Consider the following 25,084-nt stretch of genomic DNA (forward strand, 5'->3'; position numbering starts at 1 on the left):
CATCCTGTCTGCTCACAGCTCTGTGATCCTACCACAGGACACATCCTCTCTGCCCCAGCTCACCCCAGCCAGGGCTCTGTGACCATCCTGTGTGCAGCCTGGTCCCACAGGCAGTGCTGACAGCAGGAGCTCTGCCAAGAAACGCTGAGGCAGCTCCTTCAAAGGTCACCCTGGTGATTATGAGCACAGGAAAGGCTCAGATGTGACACAGCTGTGGCTGGGAGATGAGGGGAAGTGTGCGCTGAGCTGTGACTGCTCTTACAGGAGCTCAGGAAACCAAAGCCTGCAGAAGGCAAAGGGGCTCGGGGCTCTGTGGCACGAGGACCTCACCCCAGCACTGGTCCCATGAATGCAAGCAGCTGGTAGAGATCAAACCCAGGGGAGTGGAGATGTTCAGCCACCAGAGTCAGGCAGCAGCTCTGCTCCTTCACTGCCCAGCACTTGGCTGGATGTGCTGGGATGTGCAGTGCTTGGGTTCCAGCCAATCCAGCACTGGTGTCATCAAAGCTGCACGTCCTTGGCTGTCTTGCCATCCTGTCAGAGAAAGTGAGCCCTGCTGAGGGCCATGGTGGTGCCCACAGGGAAGTGGCCAAAGTGGGTGAGATGAGACCTGTCACCTCCAGTTAGGTAAAATGAGTCCCACCAGCTGTTCTTGGACAAACTTGGAAGAAAACAGGAGTATTTTAATATGCAAGAAGTGGTCCCCAGTGATAATTTAAAATCATATCAATGTATATTAGAGATAGGACATACCTACAGATTCTTAAGTCAGCATCATATTAAATGCCTCTGGCCATGAAGACATGGGCTTTTAGAAGCAATCTTTGTGCTGAGTCTGCACAGGATTGCCCTGCAAGGCAGACTTGTCCTCACCCCCAGCTGGTGAAGCTGTGCCAAGGTTTATGTCCTCACAGCACACAACTCTGGAGCAGAGTGGGTTCCTTCAATGAGGACCCAATTCTCCAAATTCTTTTGGTGGAAGATGAGATATAAACATCTATTGATTTTTTTTTTTCCAGTGGCAGCATATCTCTGCAGCTTTCTGGTCTTGCTCCACTGCTCTGTTTACCACTGGCTCCTCAGAGTTTCCAGAGATGAAAAAGAGCAGGATCGATCATAAGAAAGAACTCTTGGTGGCAAAAAAAATTTAACAGCATAGGGCTGCAGTAGCACAGTCTGTGGCTTCTGACTCTACTTCCAGCCTGGCAGCCACAGCAGCTTCCCAACATGAGCATCTCTAGTGTGGTCAACCCTCAGCATTAACCAGCCATGAGTCATGCTCTAAATAATGCTGAGATGTGGTTTAGAGCTCAAGTTTGTTTCTTTAGAGAGTACATGCTGTGTCCTTTATGTACACTATGGTATTTAAGTTTTCCTACCTAAGATGACAAGAAACTTCTCCTTTTCAGGCCTCTTTCTCACATTGTCATGCCCTTTCGGGGCCAGGGGTTATCAGGAAATGAGTCAGGAGTCACCAGAAGTTCAAGAGGGCACGAGGTGCCTGCTTGGTGCACCTGCAGTGCTCTGCTGAAGCCACTCCCAGGGCAATGCTCCCTGACTTTCCTGGAAATTGGGACCTCATCCCAGGGCAATGCTCCCTGACTTTCCTGGAAATTGGGACCTCATTTGCCTCCCAATCCCTGCTCCCCAGCCTCCCCCCAGCACATGCTGAGATGTTCTCTGTGCCAAGGGCTGGAGGTGTGCAAGGCTGCTGCCCATGGGTGGTGCAGAGGAGCACAGGGCTGTGAGCTGTGGAGCTGCTGCTGCTGCTGGGCGGGCAGGAGCTCTGGGTGTGCCAGCACTGCTGAGGCTGGGGCTGGGAGGGCTCCTGGTGGGGCAGGACAGAGGCTCTTCCAGCTGTTTGACCTCCAGCCACAGCAGGAAATGCAGAGTGGGGCAGGGCTGGCTGCAGTCGCTGCTCTGTGTGTGGGGTGGATGCTGATGGCACAGCTGCTGGCAGAAGCTCCTGCAGGAGCAGATGCTGTCTGTGCAGCTCTCTGGTGAGGCTGCCTGCTGCAGCAGCTCTCTCAGAGGTGTTCCCTGCCTGCTTTCCTCCACTGCTTCAGCAGCATCACCTCTCAGCACCGGGGCTGCTGATTCTGCAGTAGGCACTCACTGCCACTGCCCCTCGCCCCCAAAAGGGGCTGCTGAGGTGCTCACGGGTCATCAAAGCCACCAAGGCCCAACCCACCAGCCCCCCCCACCTGCTGTGCACAGCAGAGGGTCCCAGTGCCCTTCATTGGGAATTGTGCTGGTCCTGCAAGCTGCTCCTCTGAGGGAGGTGGTTCTGCTGATCACACAAACACTTCCCAGGGCTCAGTGAGCCTTCATGTCCCATCCCTCCAGCCCTTCTACGTGCACATGGAAAAGGAGCAGTGAGGCACAGGGGAAGCCCCAAAAGCTCACAGTGAGATTTTGTGGGGCAGACCAGCCCCTCCATGTTCCCTGTGAGCAGGTTTAGTGCTGCTGTGTAAACCCAGCTGCAGGTCTAATCCCTGGGGAGCTGCCAGCTCCTCTGACACCAGTTTGTCCCCAAATCCCACACACCCTCCTTGCTCTCTGCCTTCCCCCTTGCCAACAGCATGTGTGCACCTGGGGAGGGACATTCCTGGTACCCCTGATAAGGCTCTTGCAGATACTGGGGAAGAAAGAAGTGGGAATAGCACTTCCTCCACCTCCCCTCTCAGTTTCTTCATGGCTGAAAGTTCAGTCATCTCCTTTCTGTGATCAGGGAGTTGTGGCTTCCTGGTATTCCCATGGGAACCAGGGCTTCCAGAGCAAACATCAGCTGCCCCAGCACTGCTGAGGACACAGCTGGTGCTGGTTCTGGTTCTGTCACCACAAGGTCTCCAGCAGCTTCAGCTCTGTGCTGGAGGCTGCAATGTGCCTGTCTGTGGCTTTGCAAATCTCTTTCCTCGTCTGCAAAACAGCGCCCTGCAAAGCACTGAAGTGCAAAGCTGGAGGATTTATTACAGCAGGTGGTGGAGAAAGGCTTAAAATCTAAAATTCAGCTGAAATCTGTGCTCCATGGGTCACCCCCTGCCCTCCAGCCTCACCCCAGCACAGCCTGCTTACAGACTGTTGGGACAGACAAATTTCCTGAGGTGTCAACCAGATGCCTTAAGACTGAGGGAAAGCCAAACCAAAATAAACCTGATGTAGCTGGGTGCTTTAATTTGCGGAAGAACTGTGCAACAGCATGCTGAATATTTCTTGCTGTATCAAGCATAAATTCATCAGGTATTCCATTTCCTGGGAAAAAAAATAAAGCAGAGTAATTCACTTGGAAATAAAGAGTGGGGCTATTTTTCCCTCTGACACGGTGAATGCAATTACCTAAGGCATGGGAGGCTGAGATAACTCACTGATTCAGCCCCCACTCTCCAAAGAAACCATCATCATTCTGTCAGAAAAGGCTTTAAACTCCAATTCACATCCTGAATGCTAAAACATCACCACATACAGAAGCTGTCCTTATGATTTCCATGCACCAGCTGCTGCATCACAAGGAAAACACACTCAGAGACAGGGCAGAATTTATTATTGTCGAGGCCAGTGCAAGCTCCCTGTGTTTGCTGACCCTTTTCCTGATGCTGTTGGTGTCTCCTTGTCCATCAGGAGCAATGTTTCCTAGTGAAACAAAGCCCACTGGCACCCTGTATAGTAGTGTGTGAGCCATGCTAGGGCTGGGAAAATGTGCATGGGGGTTGAGAGTCTCGAGCTGTGTCTGTTTGTTGCAGACATCTTTTATGAAAAATCCTTTTCTTAGGATTTTTCCTCCTGAGAAGCTGAGAGGCCTCAAGAACAAAATGTAAACAATGATTATCTGCTGCTGTGGAATGCAACAGGTGCATCTGTGATAGGCCCATGTTGGATGTTTCTAATTAATGGCCAATCACAGCCCAGCTGGCTCAGACAGAGAGCCCGAGACAGAGCCTTTGTTATTCATTCTTTTTCTATCCTTAGCCAGCCTTCTGATAAAATCCTTTCTTCTATTCTTTTAGTATAGTTTTAATGTAATATATATCATAAAATAACAAATCAAGCCTTCTGAACCATGGAGTCAGATCCTTGTCTCTTCCCTCATCCCAAGACCCCTGTGAACACGGTCACATCTGTTTGTAGAGCTCAGTGCAGGCAAGCCATAAGCCTGTGATTGCCCCCAAATTTAATTCCATTTGGGCAGCACTCTCCCACCTCTTCTGCCATTACATAATGGGGAGCAGAGTAATGACTTTCAGCAATACTGTTTGAGTGGCAGCAGTCCAATTCTGGACTGTATTTTTTTTTTTTAATGGTGGGGGGAGAGCAGGTTGGCAGAGGGGAGGAAGCATCCGTTTGGTTCGTCTGCAATCCCTGTTTCACTCTGGGAGCTTTAGAGGACAGACACATTCTTCCATCTCTGCTAATCCTCCTCTGATACAGAGGATTTTCCTGCCATTAAATGATAGCTTGTGAGAAAAAAATGCCAACTTTTCAGGGACTGACTCATGTGGCTAAGGGCAGCCTCATGAGCAGGAGGGAGGACACAGCCACCGCCTGGCCAGGTAAGAACGCATCCTGTCGGGATTTCTGTTGGGAATTTTGGTTTCCACCATTTAATGCTGAGCTGGTTACACTCCTCTGTACCAGCACCTATTTCCTGGGGATAGAGCCAGTCCCTTACTGTTGGTGATCCTTTCCCACCTCAGATGAGAGGAATCTGCCTTTGGCATGGCTTGTGGGAAGGACGCAGATGAACTACTGAAAAGCAGTGGCACAAAGCTGCAGGATTCCCTGAGAAGGTCAGTGGTGGAAGACAGATACTCACCAGGAAGGTGCTGGGGACTTCTTCAGTTTGAAAGTGTGTGAGAGAAGAGCGTTTTCCTTCATCTTCCTTTCTAAACATAGATCTTTTTGTGGAAAAATGATGCAGGGAAATGACAGAGGATGAAACCCGTCTCTATTCTTCCTGTGTGCTTTTAGATCCCTTAAGTTTGCTTGCCAGACCTGAAATGCCAGTAGAGAATAATCAAGGTAATGTTTGCCATCGTTCTAACTGGTGAGTATACTCTTATTCTGCATTATCCAGTAGTGGATTAGACAGATCATTTGGAAAGGTGGTGGTTAAATATTCAATTATTGTAATCATTGTCTCTTTACTCTTCTTAAGACTCTGCAACTTTATTTTTTGTTTCTTTTCCTTTGGTCTCTCACTCTTTCTTCCAAATATTGAGTTACTGTAGTATTTAAAAGAGTGAAAGATATCATCCATGGGAGGTGATTTTTTTTATTCTTTAATGTCACAAATGTTTTTGACCTTACTGCTCTATTTCACACATCTCATTCGAGTGCTCAAGTGTGTCACTGATGGGCTGAAAGCTTCCAGCTGCTGCCCTTTTTTAGGGAAGGGGAAGGAGTGAGGTGGGAAAGATGGGAATGTTTCAGGCTATGTTGATCAGAGGAGATCTCACAAATGGGGAAGAGCTGATCTCTTTTGCCCTGAGCAAAAGCTCTCCCAAGGGTTTGGTGCAGTTCATGTGGAGGATTTTTTCCAACTTCTTTTCCAGGGGAAAGAGGGGAAATTGCCCATTGCTGAGGGGTTTCTCTGAGCTCCTGTTGCTGGGGGGATATTTTCTCATTGGATGGTTCTTACACTCTTGCTGTCCATGTCCCACACATTGCAAAATGCTCTTGTAAACAGAGATCTTAGAAGCCTGCTATGAAAAGCCCCTAGCAGAAGACCCAGATTTGGCACTTGTGTATAAGGAAAACAGGCTGGATATGGCTTGGGGCAGACATTTCCTTTATTGAGTGATAGAGGGGAAGCAGGGGGGAAGGAGGGGATCTGGTTATCAGCAGGCTCATTCCTACACTGCCCACCATGTGCACAGCAGTGGGTGGAGGTCTGCTCTGAAGGCCAGGAACGTGACTGAGCTTGGGGCAGCTGGAGCTTGCTCAGGACAGCCTCACCCATGGGACAGCCCATGCACAAATGCCCCTCTGGATGTCACCCTGAACCCACACAAGGCTCCCTACCAGCGGCAACCCTTGCATCCATCATTTTCCAGACAACCACCTGCAGCCAGACATTTGGGAACAGGCAAATCCTTAATCTGTCTGGCCCTGAGTTTATGTAACAGCCTAACAAAAACAACATATGCCCCTGCTGGCAGGCAGAGGGTGGGCTGGTGCAGAGGGGAGCAAACAAGGCAGCCCCTGGGCAGACTGCACAAAGAAAGAGCAATCTGAGACCAGCTTATTGTTCCTCTTCTTGTCCTTAAACTCCAGCTGTTATCAGGAGGATTGAAGGGGACTTTCCTTTAGCTGTGGCTCTTAGATAAGGGCATGGGGAAAAGGGGAAGAGCAGACAAACAAACTGACAACCTGTCTGAAATCCTTTCCACCTCCCAGAGTCCTTCACTATCATTTATCCTTGAAGTGATGTTGTTTTGCTAATTCTCCAGTCACAATAGTGTGCCCAGGCATGATGAGACCTGAATTTTGATGAAGAGGCCCCAGCTCATCCTTTTGTGATGCTCTCTGTGTATCTGAATACCTTTCCTACATGCAATAACCAGTATGGTTTGAACAGACCCAGGCTCCAGGGCAGCTCCTGGGTTGATGCCCTTCAGCAGGGACTTGCCCAACAACTGGTTTTGCAAGTCTCTTCTACACAGGTCGTGTAAAACTCCTAAATACAGCCCCCTGCATGTTGTCTTTAGAAAGGATGGAGGAAAGGCAGAGCAAGTGCAGCCCAAACTATCGTTTGTCCTGTACATTAAAGCCTTAAGGACTGCAAAATTAACACTTGATGCTTGCTGAAGCTGATGCTTCTGGGCATATCACCTCACAGGCCTCTCCTGTTAAAAATGCCCATGGGAATGCAGCTGTAGTGGGCAATCCCTGTGCTGCCAACCACAGGGAGAGGCAGCCCAGCTGCTGGGAGCTTCCCCCTCTGGACACTCAGCAGGAGCATGGGGGAAACCCCCCTGATCCCAGCAGCACAGTAGAGGTGGCTGTTGGTAAAGCTGTTGGTGTCTCATGTTTTGCTGAAAAAAAAGAAAAAAAGGGTTGTGATTGTGTGGGAGCTAATAAACTGCAGCAGAAAACTAGTTAGCAGCAATAGCACCATTTTGTGCTTGTGACTACACAGAGGTTGCTGGTGTGGCTGCTGATTTTGTGGAGGAGGAGGTAGGGTGTGTCTGGGACAGCAATTAAGGAAACTGCCTTCAGTTCTTCCTCTCTAATGAGTTTATATTCATGGAATCAGAGAAAGGAAGGGACCTAAAAGATCATCTCATTCCAGGCCCTCTACCACGAGCAGGGACACCTTCACTAGCCCAGGTTTCTCAGAGCTTCATCCAGCCTGGCCTAGAGCACTGCCAGGGCTGGGGCATCCACAGCTTCTCTGGGTACCCTGTGCCAGGGCCTCACCACCCTCACAGTACAGAATTTCTTCCATATATCTAACCTAAATTCCCTCTCTTTCAGATGGGAAAAGCATTTTGAATTAAAAAAAAAAAAAAAAAATAAAAATCACTTTTCAGATTTTTTTTGACTGGATTTTTTTTCACTGCAAAAACCCTGTCTGTGGAGGCTGATGTCTCCCAGTCCTTTTGCTCCTTTTTGCTCTTCTTTCAAGAACCTTCTTCTCTTCCTTGTTGTTCACCCACCTGTGTGGGACTAACCTGGGAGGAAACCACAGCCTTGCACCTCCCATGTCAGGCTGATCAAGGACAAAGTGGCTGCTCCCATCAAACATAAGGCACTATGGTGACTCTTGAGAACTGGCAAAGCAGCAAAAACTGTGCTGGAGATGCAGAGTTTCTTATCTATGATGAGATCATGAAGCCAGCAGTTGAACAATATCTCTTAGTTTGTTTTCACTCATGCTGTTTCCCACACAGTGGGAAAATGTTTTCAAACACTCATTTCATCTCCTTGAGAGCTGAGAGTTCCCCTTCCAGTGCTGCACCAGCTCATGGCTCTGGTGGAGAAAGGAAGGAAGGAAGGAAGGAAGGAAGGAAGGAAGGAAGGAAGGAAGGAAGGAAGGAAGGAAGGAAGGAAGGAAGGAAGGAAGGAAGGAAAAGAAAGAAAAGATGAATTTGGCACACTTTGGGCAATTAATTGATCTCCCCTGCCCATTGCCAGACTCAGCATACACTGCCATCCCCTTTTCCACACCCAGGAATGCTGTAACCCCCCCACAGCTGCTGGCCTTCAATGCATTTCTGCCTGCTCCCTGGCCAAACCATGTCCTCATCAGGCAGCAGAGAGAGCCCAAAAGAGACACTTGAGAAACACTGAATTCTAGGTGAGCCCCCTCTTGGGGAGAGGGATTAATCAGTCTGTGTTCCGGGTGACATATTCTCAGCAGGTTTAGAAAGTCCAGAAGATTTTTAGGAATTTTCCACAAGAGCTCCTCAGTCAGCACTGGTGTACAGGTGGCAATTAGCTTGGCTAGAGGGGAGGAAAAGAGAGTGTGATGTCTTTTTACTGCTCTAATTAATTTGCTAATGATGCATTCTTTTCTCTGTGGGGTGGCAGTGATCCTTTGGCTCCCACAGGTGCACGGGGCGTGGGCCTGCGTGCGCTCCTGCCCTCCCAGCTGTGTGTGCACCCCGGAGAGGAGCTGCTCCGTGCGCTGCGACCGCGCCGGGCTGGGCCAGATCCCCAGCGAGTTCCCCTGCGAGGCCTCCTCCATCAACCTGGATAAAAACAGCATCAAGTTCCTGTCCGAGAGGGCCTTCGGGACGCTGCCTTCCCTCAAGTCCCTGTCCCTCAACCACAACAACATCTCCTTCATCACGCCGGGCGCCTTCAAGGGGCTGCCCAGCCTGATGGAGCTGAAGATGGCCCACAACGAGTACATCCGCTACCTGCACACGCGCACCTTCACCGCGCTCCGGCGCCTCGTCAGGCTGGACCTGGCCGACTGCAACCTCTTCAACATCCCAGACAGGATCTTCATCGAGCTGCCTGCTCTGCAGGAGCTGTTCTGCTTCCAGAACAACTTCCGAAGGATCCCAGGCGCCATCAGGGGCATGGAGAACTTGACCCATGTGTACCTGGAGAGAAACAGGATCGAAGCGGTGGCCTATAACTCCCTGCAGGGCCTGACCAAGCTGAAATACCTGAATCTGCAGGACAACAAGATAAATGTCATCCACGAGCGAGCTTTTCAGGGCTGTCAGAGGATGGAGTACCTGTACCTGAATGACAACTTGATCGCTGAGCTTCCAGAAAACTCCTTTGATGGCCTGAGGCACCTAAAGATGCTCAACCTGGGGGGGAATTTTCTCAGGAACATTTCCAACACCTGGTTCCGGGACTTGGGGGAGCTGGAGTTCCTCTACCTGGACCGCAACAGGATCAGCTACATCGAGGAAGGGGCTTTTGAGAACCTCACCAGCCTGGTGGCTCTGCACTTGAACAGCAACAACCTGACGACGCTGCCCTTCTCCGTGTTCGAGCCCGTGTACTTCCTGGGCCGGCTGTACCTCTTCCGCAACCCCTGGGAGTGCGACTGCCGCCTCGAGTGGCTCAAGGAGTGGATGGAGAACTACAGGCTGGTCAGGGACATCCCGTGTGCCTCCCCCTCCTCGGTGGCTGGCGTCGATCTGACGGACGTTCTCTTCGAGAGGTCTCCTGAAGGTTTCTGCCTGGACCCGGAGGAGCTGAACGTCACGTCCGAGCGGCCGACCCCCAGCGAGGAGCCTTGGTCCACCACAGAGAGCAAGTTCAACAGCCTTATCTCCAAACTCCTGCTCCACATGGGCCTTCCTGAAGAGGTGGCAAACGCCACTGAAGTGTACAGTAACAGCACGCAGCCGGACGGACAGACTGAAGGGGTTTCTTCCGGCGTGGGGGAGGACAGAACCAAGGCTGACTCCTGTTCCTTGTACCTCCCAGCACTTTTGGCAGTGATTGTTCTGCTGTGCAAATAATCCAAGGGCTGCATGGAGCAGGGGTTCTGCTTAAGTGTTAGACCCTGCACCTACTTAGTCATCAGAGTGGGCCTCTGATAGGTAAAGGGCTCCAAACTCTTCCAGGTTGGATTTGTTGGATCTGCCTCCAGATTCCCCTGGGAGCTGGTGAGATCTGGGTCCCACTCTGGGTGACAAACCTGCCCTGTGGGTGTCCCAGAGCCTCCTGGATGCTCACAGGGAGATGAGCAGCACTAAGGCTGAATTTTGCCCACAGATGTGTGATGTTCCTGCTGGGAAAGGAGGGAAGAGGGGTCTGTGGGGTGTTTGTCCCATCGGGCCAGCTTGAGAGAGCAAGATGTTCCATGGTGACTGAGCTTCATGAGAGCAAGAGGAGGCTTTGTGTCCTGACAGACACCCACACCCACGGCAGGTATTGCTGAACAACAGGAAACTATTCCTGATTCCCCCAGTGGGTGCAGGAGGGAGCAGGGCAGTCCTGGGCAACATCCAGGGGTGCAGCACTAGGCCTCATGAAAACATCCAGGGATCATGTACAGGCCTCATGGAAAGATCCAGGGATCATGTACAGACCCCATGGAAACATCCAGGGATCATGTATAGGCCTCATGGAAACATCCAGGGATCATGTACAGGCCTCATGGAAAGATCCAGGGATCATGTACAGGCCTCATGGAAACATCCAGGGATCATGTACAGACCCCATGGAAAGATCCAGGGATCATGTACAGGCCTCATGGAAACATCCAGGGATCATGTACAGGCCTCATGGAAACATCCAGGGATCATGTACAGGCCTCATGAAAACATCCAGGGATCATGTACAGGCCTCATGGAAACATCCAGGGATCATGTACAGGCCTCATGGAAAGATCCAGGGATCATGTACAGACCTCATGGAAACATCCAGGGATCGTGTACAGGCCTCATGAAAACATCCAGGGATCATGTACAGGCCTCATGGAAAGATCCAGGGATCATGTACAGACCTCATGGAAACATCCAGGGATCATGTACAGGCCTCATGAAAACATCCAGGGATCATGTACAGGCCTCATGGAAAGATCCAGGGATCATGTACAGACCTCATGGAAACATCCAGGGATCATGTACAGGCCTCATGGAAACATCCAGGGATCATGTACAGACCTCATGGAAACAAGGAAAGTGCCCAGGGGGGCACCTGCCCCAGGCAGATCTGGGATGGGCACAATATTTTGCCTGTGACCACAGGCAGGAGTTTGATGCTTTCTCCCCCCCTGTTATCCTGTTACTGGTGCAGGAGAATCAGATGGACCTGTGTTTGTCCAAACATTCTTCTCTGAGGCAAAGCTACTTAACCTACTTATTCCAATAATTTCAATGTGTTTAATTTTTCAGTGAATATATTGTTTCAAGGAATACATTTTTTTATTTGTAGATTGTTTCATGGCATGGCTGCAAGGGCAGAGCATGGTGATGACAAATGCAACCAGGGCCTGTGAAACATATGTACCATGTAGTGTGTACTATCATGCCATACTGATAATTTTCTTTTATATGGTATCTTAAGTGTTTTATCTTTGAAATCTTCAATGAAAGCTGCTAATATGACCAGAAAAAATGATGTTTTATGTATCAAAGCATATTAATAAAATAATTTGATATTTTACTTACAAAAATAAATTAAGTGCTCAAACCTAGGTTTTGGGTTTTTTTGAGATCCTTGATCAACTCTGGTGATTTCTTTTGTAGGTTGTTCAAATGGGTGCACACTAGTGTCCTTTCAGGCCTAGAGCAAATGGCAAGCTATTTATTGCAACATAAGTACTTTCACTTAGAACCTGACTGTGCTTATGTTTGTGTTAAGCAGCAGCACTTGAAAATATAAGTGACTATATAGAGATACACTTCTGTCCAAAAAGATCTACTGCTTTCTAATTAGTGCCAGAGATTTCCAGAGGAAAGCTGAGTACAGGGAAAACCAAGCCTGCAATGGCTTCTCAGTTATCTGTAGCTTGAGCAGAGTTTCCCCAGGGAATCAGAATGCCAGATGGTTTGATAAATGCCTATTTGACCTGTTCCCTGAACTAAATTCAATGAGTTTGGATTTCCAGGCTATTTATGAATCCATTAATCTTCTTAAGTGCTAAATTCATCTGAGTATTATAAGAGGCTGTTTTTCAAACCTAGTCCAGCCTGGTGCTGTAGAGGCATATCTAAGGATGCCTTTAGAGGAGCACTGTTTCATCCTGTCAGGGGAGGTTTAGCAATAGGCCTGGTACAGATGGTAGGACACAAATGGTTGTATTTCACTTCCTATAAGTACAGACGCCTCATGAGTGAATTGTTTTTATAACCCACAAATTCATTTTCTGTGCTGGGGCACATTAAAGCTTGTTGCAGTGTGATGCCATTTCCTGTTTCACCTATCCCAACCCCCCAGGTGTGCCAACCTCTCCTTTCCCCTCCCCCTGTCCCCAGGCTTAAAAGGAGACGGGGTCAGGATTCTGTTGGGAGCTGTTACAAGATTCAGAGATCTGTCATCCTGGAATAAAACTCTGGATTAAAACTCTACAATTGAATCCTCTCCTTTCCTCTTCACTGTGGCCTCAACCTTTTCCACCAGAGGTAAACTGAGTTTCTGCTACGCCTGGATTTGTTCTGAGTGCCCAGCTGCAGCACCCAGCTGGCCAAAGGTATCTCTGGGGTGAAACACCAACCACAGCTGCCGCCTTTGGTGCAGCAGCAAGGGCCAGACGAGCCCAGGCACGTCCCACCAGGTAATACTGGGATTAATATTCCTATAAAAGCTGAAGATCACCTCACTGTGCAATTGCTGAGTGGCTTTCAAGTCAATCAGTGCTTCAAAGATGCTCCTGCTTTACCTGCAAGATGCAGATCTGAATGTGAAGCATCTTAAAATGTTGTTTTTAGCAGAGGTTGTGCTGTCAGGTGATGTGCAAGAGGGCTGTACTTTGTACTCAGCTGTGTGACAGCAGGGACACTGACCTTGGGGTCGATGGTTTAAGTGTCTCTTGTGCTCAAACACCTGCCTGGCCCAGAGAGCTTTCCCTGTGCTGCTCTGACACAGCCTGGAGAGAGTGGCTGACGTTGTGCTGGGTGTAATGTCTTCATCCTCCCTGCAGGAATGGGGACAGACTCTCTGCTCTCCTGCTCTGAAATCCTGCTCTGAGGTGAGAGATCAGCAAAGTGTGTTTCCAGTGGCACAGAGCAGCTGCACATGGCACTCCAAGTGGATTGGAAAGGTCTGTGAGCCTGTGGCTGCTTTTCTCCTCTACTCTGGGTTGCTCATTCTGTGAGGAGACACTAGAACTGCCTGCTTCATTCTTTCATGATCCTTGTTTCTAAACTCTTAGCAAATGGCTTGTTTCTCTGATTACTCAGGCAGGTGACAAGTCACAATTACATTTTGTTGGATAAATAGTTTGGATTTTTTCTTTATTTTCTTAGACCAGACTCTGAAAAATTGTGCTTCAGCTGGTAAACCTGAACCAGCCTGTTACAAGTCCATGGCTCAGAATCCCTTCACAAATCAGTGCTGTTTTCAAAATCTCTCTCTGGACTGGGACACCTCCAAAAATGCCAAACCTTTGTCTGTTTGGAATAACTGCAAATATTTTTCAGCAAAGTGGTGCTCCCAGCCCTGCCCTCAGCATGAGGTGCTGAGATTTTATTTGAAACAGTGGGAAGGGATGGTTGTGAGCTGCCTGGAGTTAGGATACAGCTTCTGACTGAAGTTTATTCAGAGAGCTGGTGTCCCCAGGCACCTGAGGTCCTGGAGAAGGAAATTTGTTGTAATGTGTGGTACCTGCTGACACTGCCCTGCTCTGCACTGGTGCAACTGGTTTTCATGCTTTACCAGAGTTACTGTTGGAGCAGAGGGGAGAAGTTTTCAGTGTAAATAGAGGAAAGAAACAACTGGACTTTTGGATATAACCTGTGAGTCTCAGAATTCTGTTGCTATGTTGCTCCCCTTGGATCATACTCAATGTTTTAACATGAACACCTTTGTGTCCCCTCTATTTTCTTTAAATTTGCAGCTACTGCCTGTAACTCTCCTGTGAAATGAAGCTATTGGCTGTTTTGCTTCTTTTGTGGATTATCATATTTTCCTGCTTTGGAAAAAAACATGAAGTGCAGGACATGAGGAACTGCTGTCCTTTTCTAGAGAGGCAGCAGCTGCTGTCTGAGACTGACAGCACCTGGCCAGCCAGCACTCAGGAACTTCATGGCCAGTTTTCAAGGGTGCTCTATTTTGGCTAATTCTTGTCTTCACAACATCTGGCTGATAGCTTTTTAAAAAATTAAATTTTAATTTGTTGGGTTTTCCTTAAATAGTTTTTTGTGCTCACAAATTCAAGAGGAACCAAATCAACTAAATTCCAGAAAACTCTTGTGCCTGCTCTGGAGGATATTAAGCCTTGCAAGGAAATAGTCTGTCATGGTCACTCCTGCTCCAGTGTGAGCTTCAGGAGACAGGGCTAGTTTGGGTGAGAAAACAGAGATTGTAAATGCCTGCTTTTGCAGAATCAATGAATGGGTTTGTTGCAGAAACACTACAAATACTGATCTTTCCTCTTCCCCCACCCAGATCTGACAGAGATCAGTGGAGTTTGAAGGATCTGCTGCAATAACCTTCAAAGTAGTTTTAAAAGAACTTTAAAGAAAATGGTAGCCATGGAATAAAGACCAGAAATTATAATTTAAAAAAAAAGGTATCACAAGTATTACTTCAAAGAAAAACATATAGCTAATATTTAAAACATTAACCTAAACATGTGCAAGATCAGCACCAAAATTCCATTTCTCATGGGACAAGGCTGGTAATTTAAACTCCAATGTAACAGATGAAACAGAAAATAGATATTTCTGGACAGAGAATTATCATGCCTCTCACCCAAAGCCTGATGTTGTTGACCCTGTGGTTACTTGAACCAGTCTGATCTTGTACTCTGTGGTTAGTTTTAGCCTTGAATGGGAGAAGTTTATTTCTTCTGCAGTTCTTCTCAACTTTGACCTTCACCACATCCTTTGATTTTTGTTGTACTTCCTTCTTCATCTGTCCTTTAAAAGACTGTTTCAGAGTTAGTTCTTAACTTGCACATCATAAATCTTATATTTTTAATGAAAAATACTGAAGTTTTAGGTCTACAAAAAGACCTAAAACTACCATTTGTTTTTCTGTACACACCTGATGGTTTACTCTTCATGCATATTCTATATATTTGCCATTTGGACTAACAGCTGATTTCACTTTGTGCTTGTTCAGTAGGTTTTGTCCTGTGTCAGGAGCTTCTTGATGTGGCTGGAGGTTTGCAATGAGGCTCGAGGCATCCTTGTTCTGCCTCCCCTTGTGTTCCACACCCTCCTTTCCACTCCTCCTTCCTCTTCTCACCTGCTTGTTTCTGCTCTGTGCCCTCACTGTGCTGCTCCAGCAGGGCCAGCTGTGATTGAAACTGGATCAGTTAAAACCAACATTTAACCCTTCCCTCCTTTTTCTTGATGTTTAGATTCCCTATTATTTCCCCTAATATTTTGTAAGTCAGGTTGGCCCATAAGTGGGTTAAACTGGGGATAACTGGAACAAAATGTTATTGTTGTATCTGAAAGGGGGACAAGCTAAATGGGAAAGATGGTGCTCAGTTGCTGCTTAGTTTGCTTAGGCTGAGGGCAGACCCACAGGCACAAGGATATTGGGAAGAGGCTTAGAGAGTTCTTGGGGGCAGAGCAGGGGATAAACAAGTAAACACTGAGCCCCTGGTGAGATGAGGATGTGCTGGATTCACAACAAACTGTGGCATGCAGCCAGATGTAAAAATATGTGTAAAAATATAAGTGGTTTTACTTCTGGGCTTTTGATGATGAGAACAAGGCTGAGTGCACAGTGCCAGGGTGGGCAAATGTGAAAAATCAGTAACAAAGGACAACCAGCTGTGCCCACATAAACTGGGATGGAATTGGCAGCAGCAATTCCTCACAGTGCTGAATGATTATGTGTCAATGTGCTGTGACAATAAGAAATGCATCAGACTCCAAGTGGACAGGCACTTTCCTGATGTATGAGACTGGTAAAGAGCCAGAGGGCAAGCACAGAAATAAGTGATAAACTTGCAATCAGACAAAGCTGGTTCTACAAAGATCCCTTTGTTTCTGTTGAAAGCACCTGTGAGCAGTCTAGATCTCCAATGCTGCATGGATCATGGGCAGTGTGGGACAAAAATGACCACAAATTCTGAGATGGGTGAGACATCTCTGCTCTGTGCCACAGGGCACAATGACCTTCCCCAGAGGAACCCCTGAGGATGTGAAGTTGATTTTGATTCACAGAGCTTTTCTCTTTTCCTAAAAGTAGGGCTGGGTTTCTGTGTTCTTGGCTCAGATCTTGTCTGTCTGTGGTGGCTCCTCCAGTGATGCTGCCAACCTTTATTCAGGTTATTTTACCCAAAATCTCAGCTGTGGATCTGTGACATCTGAGGGCCAGCTCAGGACACCCCTTGGCCTAAGGTTAACAGAGCACAGGAGGCATTTATGCCAACACAAACCAATAAAAATCACCATGTAGCTCTCAAGGATACAGAACCTACCTTTTTGAGAGGAAAAATTTTCATTAAATCACTAAAACAGGACAAATCACTGTTTGGATTGGAAGGGATCTTAGAAATCACCAAATTCCTGCCATGAGCAGGGACACCTTCCACTAGGTCAGGTTGCTCAAAGTCCCAACCAATCTGGCCCTGAACATTTCCAGGAATATGGGGCATTCACAACTTCCTTGGGCAACCTGTGCCAGTGCCTCACCACTCTCACAGTGAAGAATTGCTCCCTTATACCTAATCTAACCCTTCCCTCTTTCAGGTAAAAGCCATTTCCCCTTGTCCTATCACCATATTCTCCTGTAAAAAGTCCCTCTCCATCGTTCTTGTAGGTCACCTATATGTACTGGAAGGCTATGGTGAAGTTACCCTTAAAAAAAAAAAAAAAGTGTTTGTCAGAAGGAGTTTGGAAAACAAGAGACAAACCAGACAGGAGGCAGATGCAGGTCAGCAGGAGAAGGAGAGTTGCAGCTGGTGTCACACTGGAGAACAGGGTTTAGAAAAACAATGCCCTGAAGTTGTGAAATGGAAATAAACAAAACCAAAAAACTCCCCCAAACCAAACCAAACCAAAAAAAAGGGACCCATATCTACCCCACAGACTGCAAGGTTCTGGATTTTAAGGTCTGTGGGCAGCTTCCTTGGCTCAGTGAATTGTTCCTGGTGAGCATCCATGCTTCCATCTTCCAGCCCTGAGAATTTCTTAACTCTCAGTCTTTGGCCACTGGAGCCACAGAATCACAGAATATTCTGAGTTGGAAGGGACCCCAGGGAAAGATCTTCCACAGGATGCTGCCTGTGCAGCTCAGTATTGAAAGTGCTATTTAGTGTTTCAATAAACCCACCAGTCTTTGGGGCATGGATGCATCTGCACCACCCACTGAGATCCAGATTTGAACCCCAAAGTTACTGAGATGGGGCAAAATCCCTGATGAAACCCCAAGTTCCCTCACATGGGCCCTGCAAGGGCTGCTCAGGGGCTGGGGACAATGCTCACCATTGGGGTTGTTGTCACCCTGCAGCCTGACCTTGGCCTGACTGTAACACATGTGGTGTCGTGTCCCTAATGCACCCTGAGCAGGGCTGACACTGCAGGAAAGAAGTGCAGGAAGAGGTGAAGGACTCACCCTGTCCTGCACAGCAGATGATCCTGCACAGCTCTCAGGTTCCACATCTGCTGCTCTCTTGCTGAGCCTTTGCCTTTTTATTTTCTGAGTAGAACCACTTACCTTTCCACCAGTTCACTCAATACTACTGTTCCATTTCTACTGACAGGTACCTTAAAAATCCAAATTGGGTTGGCTATGAACTCCTGAAGTGGAGTGGATTACTCAAGTGAAGTTCAGGAATTTTCAAGTGACAAGAGATAAAAAACCTGACAGCTGAACTATCAGCTTAGACTGAGCAGCAGTGTCACTCTTCCCTCCAGGCTCATTACTGCACACAGCTGGGACTGAGTCCGTGAGACCCAGGCAGGGAGGATTTCATCACTTTGTGGATCCTAAAAGGTCCTTTTTAATGTGAGACTGGGCATGTGAACCCCAGCCAGCCCCAGAGCCTACAGAACAACCCAGCTGCAGCACAGCTGGGACAGGCAGAATGGGGAAGTAGAGAGTGGCACCCCCAGGGATCTCTCACTCTTTAGCTGTTTCAATGATCAAACCAGATAAATGTTAAAAACATATTAATAAAAGTACACCTCAAGACAGAAAGTCAAAGATTCTTGAATTATTTTGAGTCTTTCCATTGCCCTCAGAGGCTTAATATCACAAATTACAGCCAAAGGGGTAACATTGAGTCCAGCAGCCCACAAGACAGGTGAAACATTTTATTTTCTACCTGAAATCTTGCTAATTTAATATCCCAAACTGATGATGTTGGCAGAGTGGAACTCTGAAATGACTGGCACTGAAATTCCTTGGAGGCTGCTCCAGGCAGGGGCAGCTGCTCAAATCAACAAGGAATTTTCCTGGAAGCAGGATCTCTCTCCTTTTCCTTTCCTAACACTTGGGAAATACTCTAAAGCCTTTACTGAAATTCTTATTTTGATGAGTGGAGAAACAGAATATTTTACTTGAAAAGGGTTGTCGTGATTAGTATCTCATACATTTCAGAGACAAATCTTTTTTTATCCATTATAAAGTTTACTTGTCTGCATTTTTCCCTCTAACAATAAATGAAAAGAAGAAGTTTTGAAAATTTTCGTAATAAACAAAAAACAACCTTGTGGGATTTATCTTCTTTCACCTATGGGGTAACTTCATAAATCTTTACTGATTTATAATCCAATAATCCTTACTGAGTTGTGGTTTTGACACAGATTTGTTGCATTTGTTACATCCATCCTAGTAAACAAAAATGGCTGTAAGGCACAGTAAGGGGATGTTTAGACATTGAAATTGTTGAATTTAGTGAAAAATGACCAAGTTTTAACAACTTTATTCCTGCATAAGCCTGGGGTGGATTCTTCAGCATTCAGTAGTATGTGCTGTAACATTACTGCAACCTGTAATATTTGTTGCTTGTTAATGAAATACTCTACACAACAATCCATCCATCTCTCACTCCACAGTTAAGTTAGTTGAGAGATGAGGGCTTCTGTAATTTCATCCCCTTGCTCTGAACTCATCTCAGGAAACTGTTGGTTGTGCAGAGGCAAAGCAGACAATTGTGTTGAAGCCATCTGAAAATTCATCCAGTGGATTAGCCCACAAATGACTCTTTCACCCTTGATAAAAAGGAGCAGTTTTTATTCACTTTTAAATAAACTTTAATTCCAATTACAATACTTCCTATTGGTAATTCCAGTTTTGGTTACAGAGTCATTTAGGTTGGAAATCAGCTCTTAAAACCATTGAGTACAACCCCCTTGGTTCAAGCAATGGGAGCTGCAGCAGGGTTTTCACAACTGTGGGCACTCGAATGAAGTGTCTACAGAACTTTTCTATAAAGTGTTTTTTTAAAGGAATTTAGGAAAACCTTCTAAAGGTTTTAGGCACATGCTGCAGACCCTTGATCTTTCCAGATAAGAATTTCCCTAAACAGGCTCATCATACATGAGCCTCATCTCCCAGTGGCATGTTTAGGTTGGCAGCTCTGAATTGCTCTGATGTGCAGCTGCAACTTATCAAGGAAACACCTGGAGCTATTGTCATGTCAGGTTCTAAAATCTGACCTACCTGCAAGCAGGGTTAGTTGGAATTGCTTGGTACCTGCTCAGAATGCTCAGGTTTTTCACAGTAAGATTAGGTATCTCTTGAAAACTACAAATATATTGGAAGTCTACAGAAAAAATGAGCATATGTAACATATTTTACCATTGCCTTGCTGCCTCACTTTTAACCACAGTTAATATGCCTATTAATGCCAGGAACAAACTTATTTTTCTTTATGGGAAAAGTGACTGGCTAATGCTGGGCATTCTACCTCCAAACACTTTTAAATAATTCACTATCCTAGTTTATTTTTAAAGAGTTTTTCCATAGCAAATAAAACAAATACAGTGACATTGGGATATTAAAAATAAAAGAGCAGGCCATAATATACACAACTTTTGAAAAAAGCAGCAACATACATGGCTTGGCCAGATCCAAAGAGAGCAGTCAGCAGCAAAGCTGTTGTTAATACTCTTTTTAAAAGGAGGTGAAGCTGCACCAAGGTTCAGGCAATTCCAGGAGCAATTTCTTCACTGAAGAGATGGTTAAGCACTGGGACTGGATGTGGCACTGAGAGCAAAGGTTTATTGGATATAATGATGTCCAAGTTTGGACTCAATGTTCTTAGGGGTCTCTTCTAACTTCAGTGATTCCCTGATTCTGTGTAATTTACAAAGTATCTGATTCTCTAATTATTTACTTGCATCTAAGATGCTTTGTTATACTTTGAGAAGTTCCCAGTTTCTTTCTTTTTTACCTGCAGCTATTTAAAAAAAGTGAATTTAATTTATGTTTTATTAGGTCGATTTCATTAATATGTTCACTGAAAATAGATATTTTTTTTTGTCTCCCATTTACCTGATCTTAATTTCTATTCCAAATTTAATATGAAGGCTTTAAATATTCTAAAATCTTTTTTGCAAAGGCAAACTTCTTGCTTTTCCCCCCCCTTCTTGTAGACCTTTCTTGATGAGCTTTACTGTATTTGTGGATTTGTTTTGGATTTCTTATTTTTTACTGTAGTTAGTCAGTTTTGGTATAAGAAGTACAGTGCTGTGCATTTTTTAAAATTTTGGGGTGAAATTTTAATACCTGCTGAACAAGTCTCTATTTGACTTGTGGTAGCATGTGACAGAATCTAATGACAGAATCTAAATATGAATAATTAAAGTTGCCTGTGTATATGAAATATAAACAAATATGGAGACAAATTCCATTACCTGGAATCTCCCATTCCAGTAACTGGATTTTCTCTGCTACAGTTGTTGGTAGAATACTACTGAAGTGCTTTTTTGATCACAACTAAATATCTTTTTTTTGTATCTATGTGGTTTTGTTGGCACAAAGATTCACATGAACTGAAGATGACTGAGCTGAGTAATAGTTTTGATTTTTTCAGATTTTTTTAATAGAGTAATTCAGTTGGAAGAGATCTCTGGAGGTCTCAGGTTTAAAGTAGGGTCAGCTCTGATCATGGGCTGGATTGCTCAGGACTTCATCCACGTGAGCCTTTTAAAACCTCCAGGGACAGAGCTTGCACCAATTCTCTGGGAAATTGACTCTGTTACATATGAACTCTTGCCTTCTGCTATGGGTCTCAAAATACTCTTTTATTGTTCAGAATTACCTAATGCATACATTAAAAATTAAGTCTGGTAGACCCAATATCTGAAGAAAATCTGAAAAAGGAAAAATAAGATCAGCTAGTTGATAACAGGCTCGATTATCTGCAGTAAAATAATTAAAAAGAATTAATCTAAATAAAAATAACTAAATTAACTTTTTTCCTTAAAAAAGCCTCAAAACAGGCTTTATAATGAAACCAAAAGAGATAACTTTATATTCAATTAGTTCAACTTTCTGCATAATTTATTTCCATATGTATGCTTTTCTGTAAAAAGTTTTTTTCTTTTCCTTAAGGCAATTTCCTGCTCCTATTAAAGGCCAGTGGAGATTAAGCTCCTGATGTGAATAGAGACCTGATAGACCCATCCATTTTTAATTTTGTTTACATATAAAGTTATTTAAATCCATTGCAGTAACTTCAAATTTGTTATACGAAATGGATTTAAAATAAATTGCAACCCTGATTTCTCTAATATATTAGTGGTTAGAGTAAGACCTTTGAAACAAACTGTGTGATTGGGAAGAATTCCATGAAGTGTAGCTAACACAATAGAAGTTTTACTCTAAGAAACTGTACAATTGGTATGGAATTGAAACAATGAATGACAGTAATTATTGAGCAAGAAGCTTAGGTTTCCCTTAGCTGTCTTGTGGCTTTTTGAAAGAGGGCAGTAATACCTGTTATACTTTCTCAAAAAAAAAAACCCAAACAAAAAACCTTATCCACAAAATAACCACAAAATCAAACCAACTTTTTGCATGGTTTTAATTCTGGTTGCTCTTCAATACCCAGTGATCATTGCATGGAGGCACCTCTGAAGGTGACCCTGGGGTCTGGGGTCAGCCCCCACCTCACTGAGGGAACAGGACCACCAGCCCTTTTGCCTCTTCACATCCCATTGAAGAGCAAACCCGGGCTGCCCTTTTCTCCTGGTGCCCTGTTGCAGGGTGATTTCCTGTTTCACCTATCCCAACCCCTCAGGTGTGCCAGCCTCTCCTTTCCCCTCTGCCCTCCTGCTGAGAGCTGTCCATCAATCTCAACATTCCAGCAGGGTCATGGTGTGGTTGGCAGAAGTTCAAAAGATGCCCCTCAGGTCCGGGCTCATTGGCCTCTCCAAGTGTCTTTATCCCTTGAGCCTTCCCCTCCTCACACCTGGTTGGCCCTCACCTGTCCCTTCCCTCCCCCTGTCCCCGGGGCTTAAAAGGAGACGGGACCATGCGGCCGGGGTTCTGTTGGGAGCTGTTACCACACTCAGAGGTCTGTCATCCTGGAATAAAACTCTGGATTACAACTCTACGACAGAATCCTCTCCTTTCTCTTCACCGTCACCTGAACCTTTTCCACCAGAGGTAAACTGAGTTCCTACTTTGCCTGGACTTGTTCTGAGTGCCCAGCTGCAGCACCCAGCCGGCCAAAGGTGTCTCTGGGGTGAAACACCAACCACAGCTGCCGCCTTTGGCCCAGCAGTGAGGGCCAGACGAGGCCAGGCACGTCCCACCAGGTAATATTGGGATTAATATTCAATAGTGCCCCATCATGTCCTCTGCTGGGAGGAGGAGGAAAAATGTCATTCTGTGTTTCCTTGTGTCTGCAGCCTGCAACATCCATTCAAACCAAGCACTTTCTGGAAACCATGCTGGATGACTCTTGTTCCCAGGAGGAGGTTTGTGATACAAGGAGGAAATAGTATTTGGATAGTAAATAAAGGTTTCAGAATTCTTGATTTCTGTCCCCTTCCTTTTCAGTAAATTCCACTTTGGTTTTCAGAGTGGGACCTTCTCAGCTTAGTGCTCTTTGTGTCCTCCTTTCTCTTCTGCCTTTCTTTCCTGCTCTGTTTCTTTCCTAGTGTCTGACTTTACCCATGGTACCTCAGCCACAGAGTCTCACCACATCATTTTTCCCAGTCCACGTGCTGAAACAGCCCTGGGTGAAGTCACGAAGGCTGGCAGTGAGATGTCATTGTAAGATTTTGCTCCACTTGCATTTCAGCCCTTTCAGAGCTTTGCCTTAGAGGGTAGGAACATCTTTTCCCTGCTGGAAACTGGAATTCCAGACCATTGCAGTGTGTGCCATGGATCACAGAAGGTTTCCTCTGCTTGAGATGAACATGAACCTCCAGAGACCTTTTAAGTGAAGGACGCCAAGTAATACTGAGGGTAAACCTCATTTTCTGACTGGTAGGAAAATGCAATATAAAATCAAGTTTGTAAGAGTGTGTAACTGTGAGGGGAAGCAGGTGGCAACACAGACAGACCCAAATATGAGGCAATTCTGCTCTTTTTCATCTATTTACATTTTGGGAAGAATGATGAGTGCTCCACCTGGATGGCCAACAATGGACAAACACTGACTCATGGTCCAGCTTTGAGATGGGCTACACTTAAAAATGAGCAAATTCCACCTTTCTTCATGGGTGTTTCCATTATGCAGACACTAAAGCAAGCTATGGCTGCTGCTAAGGGAGAATTTGCAAGTATTACTTTGCTAATGATCACCATGAATTCTTTAAAGCATACAGCTACTAGTTCAGGTATCTTCCACAACACCAATGGAGGCTCAAGCTACATTTTAATAATAACACAGAGATGTGGCCTTCTTAAAGATTTAATGTTCCTGGTTGTCCTATGGTAATTGCTAAGTGATCCAGCAGGATGCATGGAAATGCATGAACACTCCCCCCTCCCACTATTTTTGCTTAGAAAGGTTAATATTACCTGAGAGGCCATCAACTTTCTGCCCAAAATCTTTCCTGAGAAATGTATTTCTGAGGTAAGAATTAATTATTTATTCATGTACAGGTCTGAGAAAGAGGCTTAACTCTGAGGCTAAATTGTAAGGAGTCAAGAAGCTTTTTGTACTTGCTTCAGTCCAGCTTTCACAGGATTAAAGCAGGAGATTGTTAAAAATCACTTAAGGGGAAGAAAGTAGAAATTACTATAGGTGCACTTACTGTATCAGCAAGCAAAAAACCCCAAAACACTGCAAACATTTACAAGTGGGAAGTGGCTTTGTATTTTTTTGTGTAGCATTAGTAAAAACAGTCTCTTCTATCCTAAGCTTGAGCACTTGTCCCCATGGTGTACACATGAAGCACAATTATTCAGAATTTACTTCTGTTCTGTTGGCCAATGACATGCTTCCTGTTGTGCAGATATTTTGATTTATATGTGACTATTTGACATAATGTGCAGCAGTTTCCTTGGTAAGAGTTATGTCTATCTCTGAGCTCATTAAAGGTGAGAAGAAATTAGTGTGGGAGACAGGTCTATTAAGGAAATGAATATGCTTTACATAAAAAGCCAGACTTTTTATGGTGCCTACTTTAGCTCATCCTCTGTCAATTTATCTTATAAAAACAGGTAACTTTTTACTATAATAGTCAGGAAATAGATATATTTTTCTGTAGCTTTCAAAAATCCTTTTCTATGAAGTATTTTAAAGCCTAAAATTGAACTCTAACAGCCTTCATTAAAATTGTTGAATACTATTGGCAGTGGAAGAGAATGGGGCCAGAACTGTTTGCATCTAGGATTTCAATGCAGATTTGCAAAGCACCCTACTGCTCTGGCAGCATTTCCAAGTATTTCGTTACGTAACAGCACTCTGAAATAACTTCCTTATAGAAAAGAATAAAAATGGAACAAATACTGCTTAGTCTGTGCTTTAACTTTTCCTAGTGGCTCTGGTACCCAGGTTTGGAGTATGCACACCAGCCCAATGTTGCTCAGGTTGCCACACCCCTTCTTCTTGTGTTTTCAGAGTCAACTGAGTAACCTT

The 25,084-nt window shown here is 45.5% G+C and overlaps 1 protein-coding gene across 1 annotated transcript; it reads left to right on the forward strand.

The window, feature by feature from the left end:
• Positions 1-5,019: 5,019 nt before the first annotated feature.
• On the forward strand, positions 5,020-10,012 carry NYX (nyctalopin). Its single transcript, XM_066571664.1, has 2 exons — positions 5,020-5,041; positions 8,530-10,012. Exons 1-2 carry the CDS (start codon positions 5,020-5,022, stop codon positions 9,927-9,929), a joined length of 1,422 nt encoding a protein of 473 aa, XP_066427761.1. The 3' UTR covers positions 9,930-10,012.
• The last annotated feature ends 15,072 nt before the right edge of the window (positions 10,013-25,084 follow it).

The sequence above is a fragment of the Molothrus aeneus genome, chromosome 2 (genome assembly GCF_037042795.1).
Source record: "Molothrus aeneus isolate 106 chromosome 2, BPBGC_Maene_1.0, whole genome shotgun sequence".
In the NCBI taxonomy this organism is placed as follows: Eukaryota; Metazoa; Chordata; class Aves; order Passeriformes; family Icteridae; genus Molothrus; species Molothrus aeneus.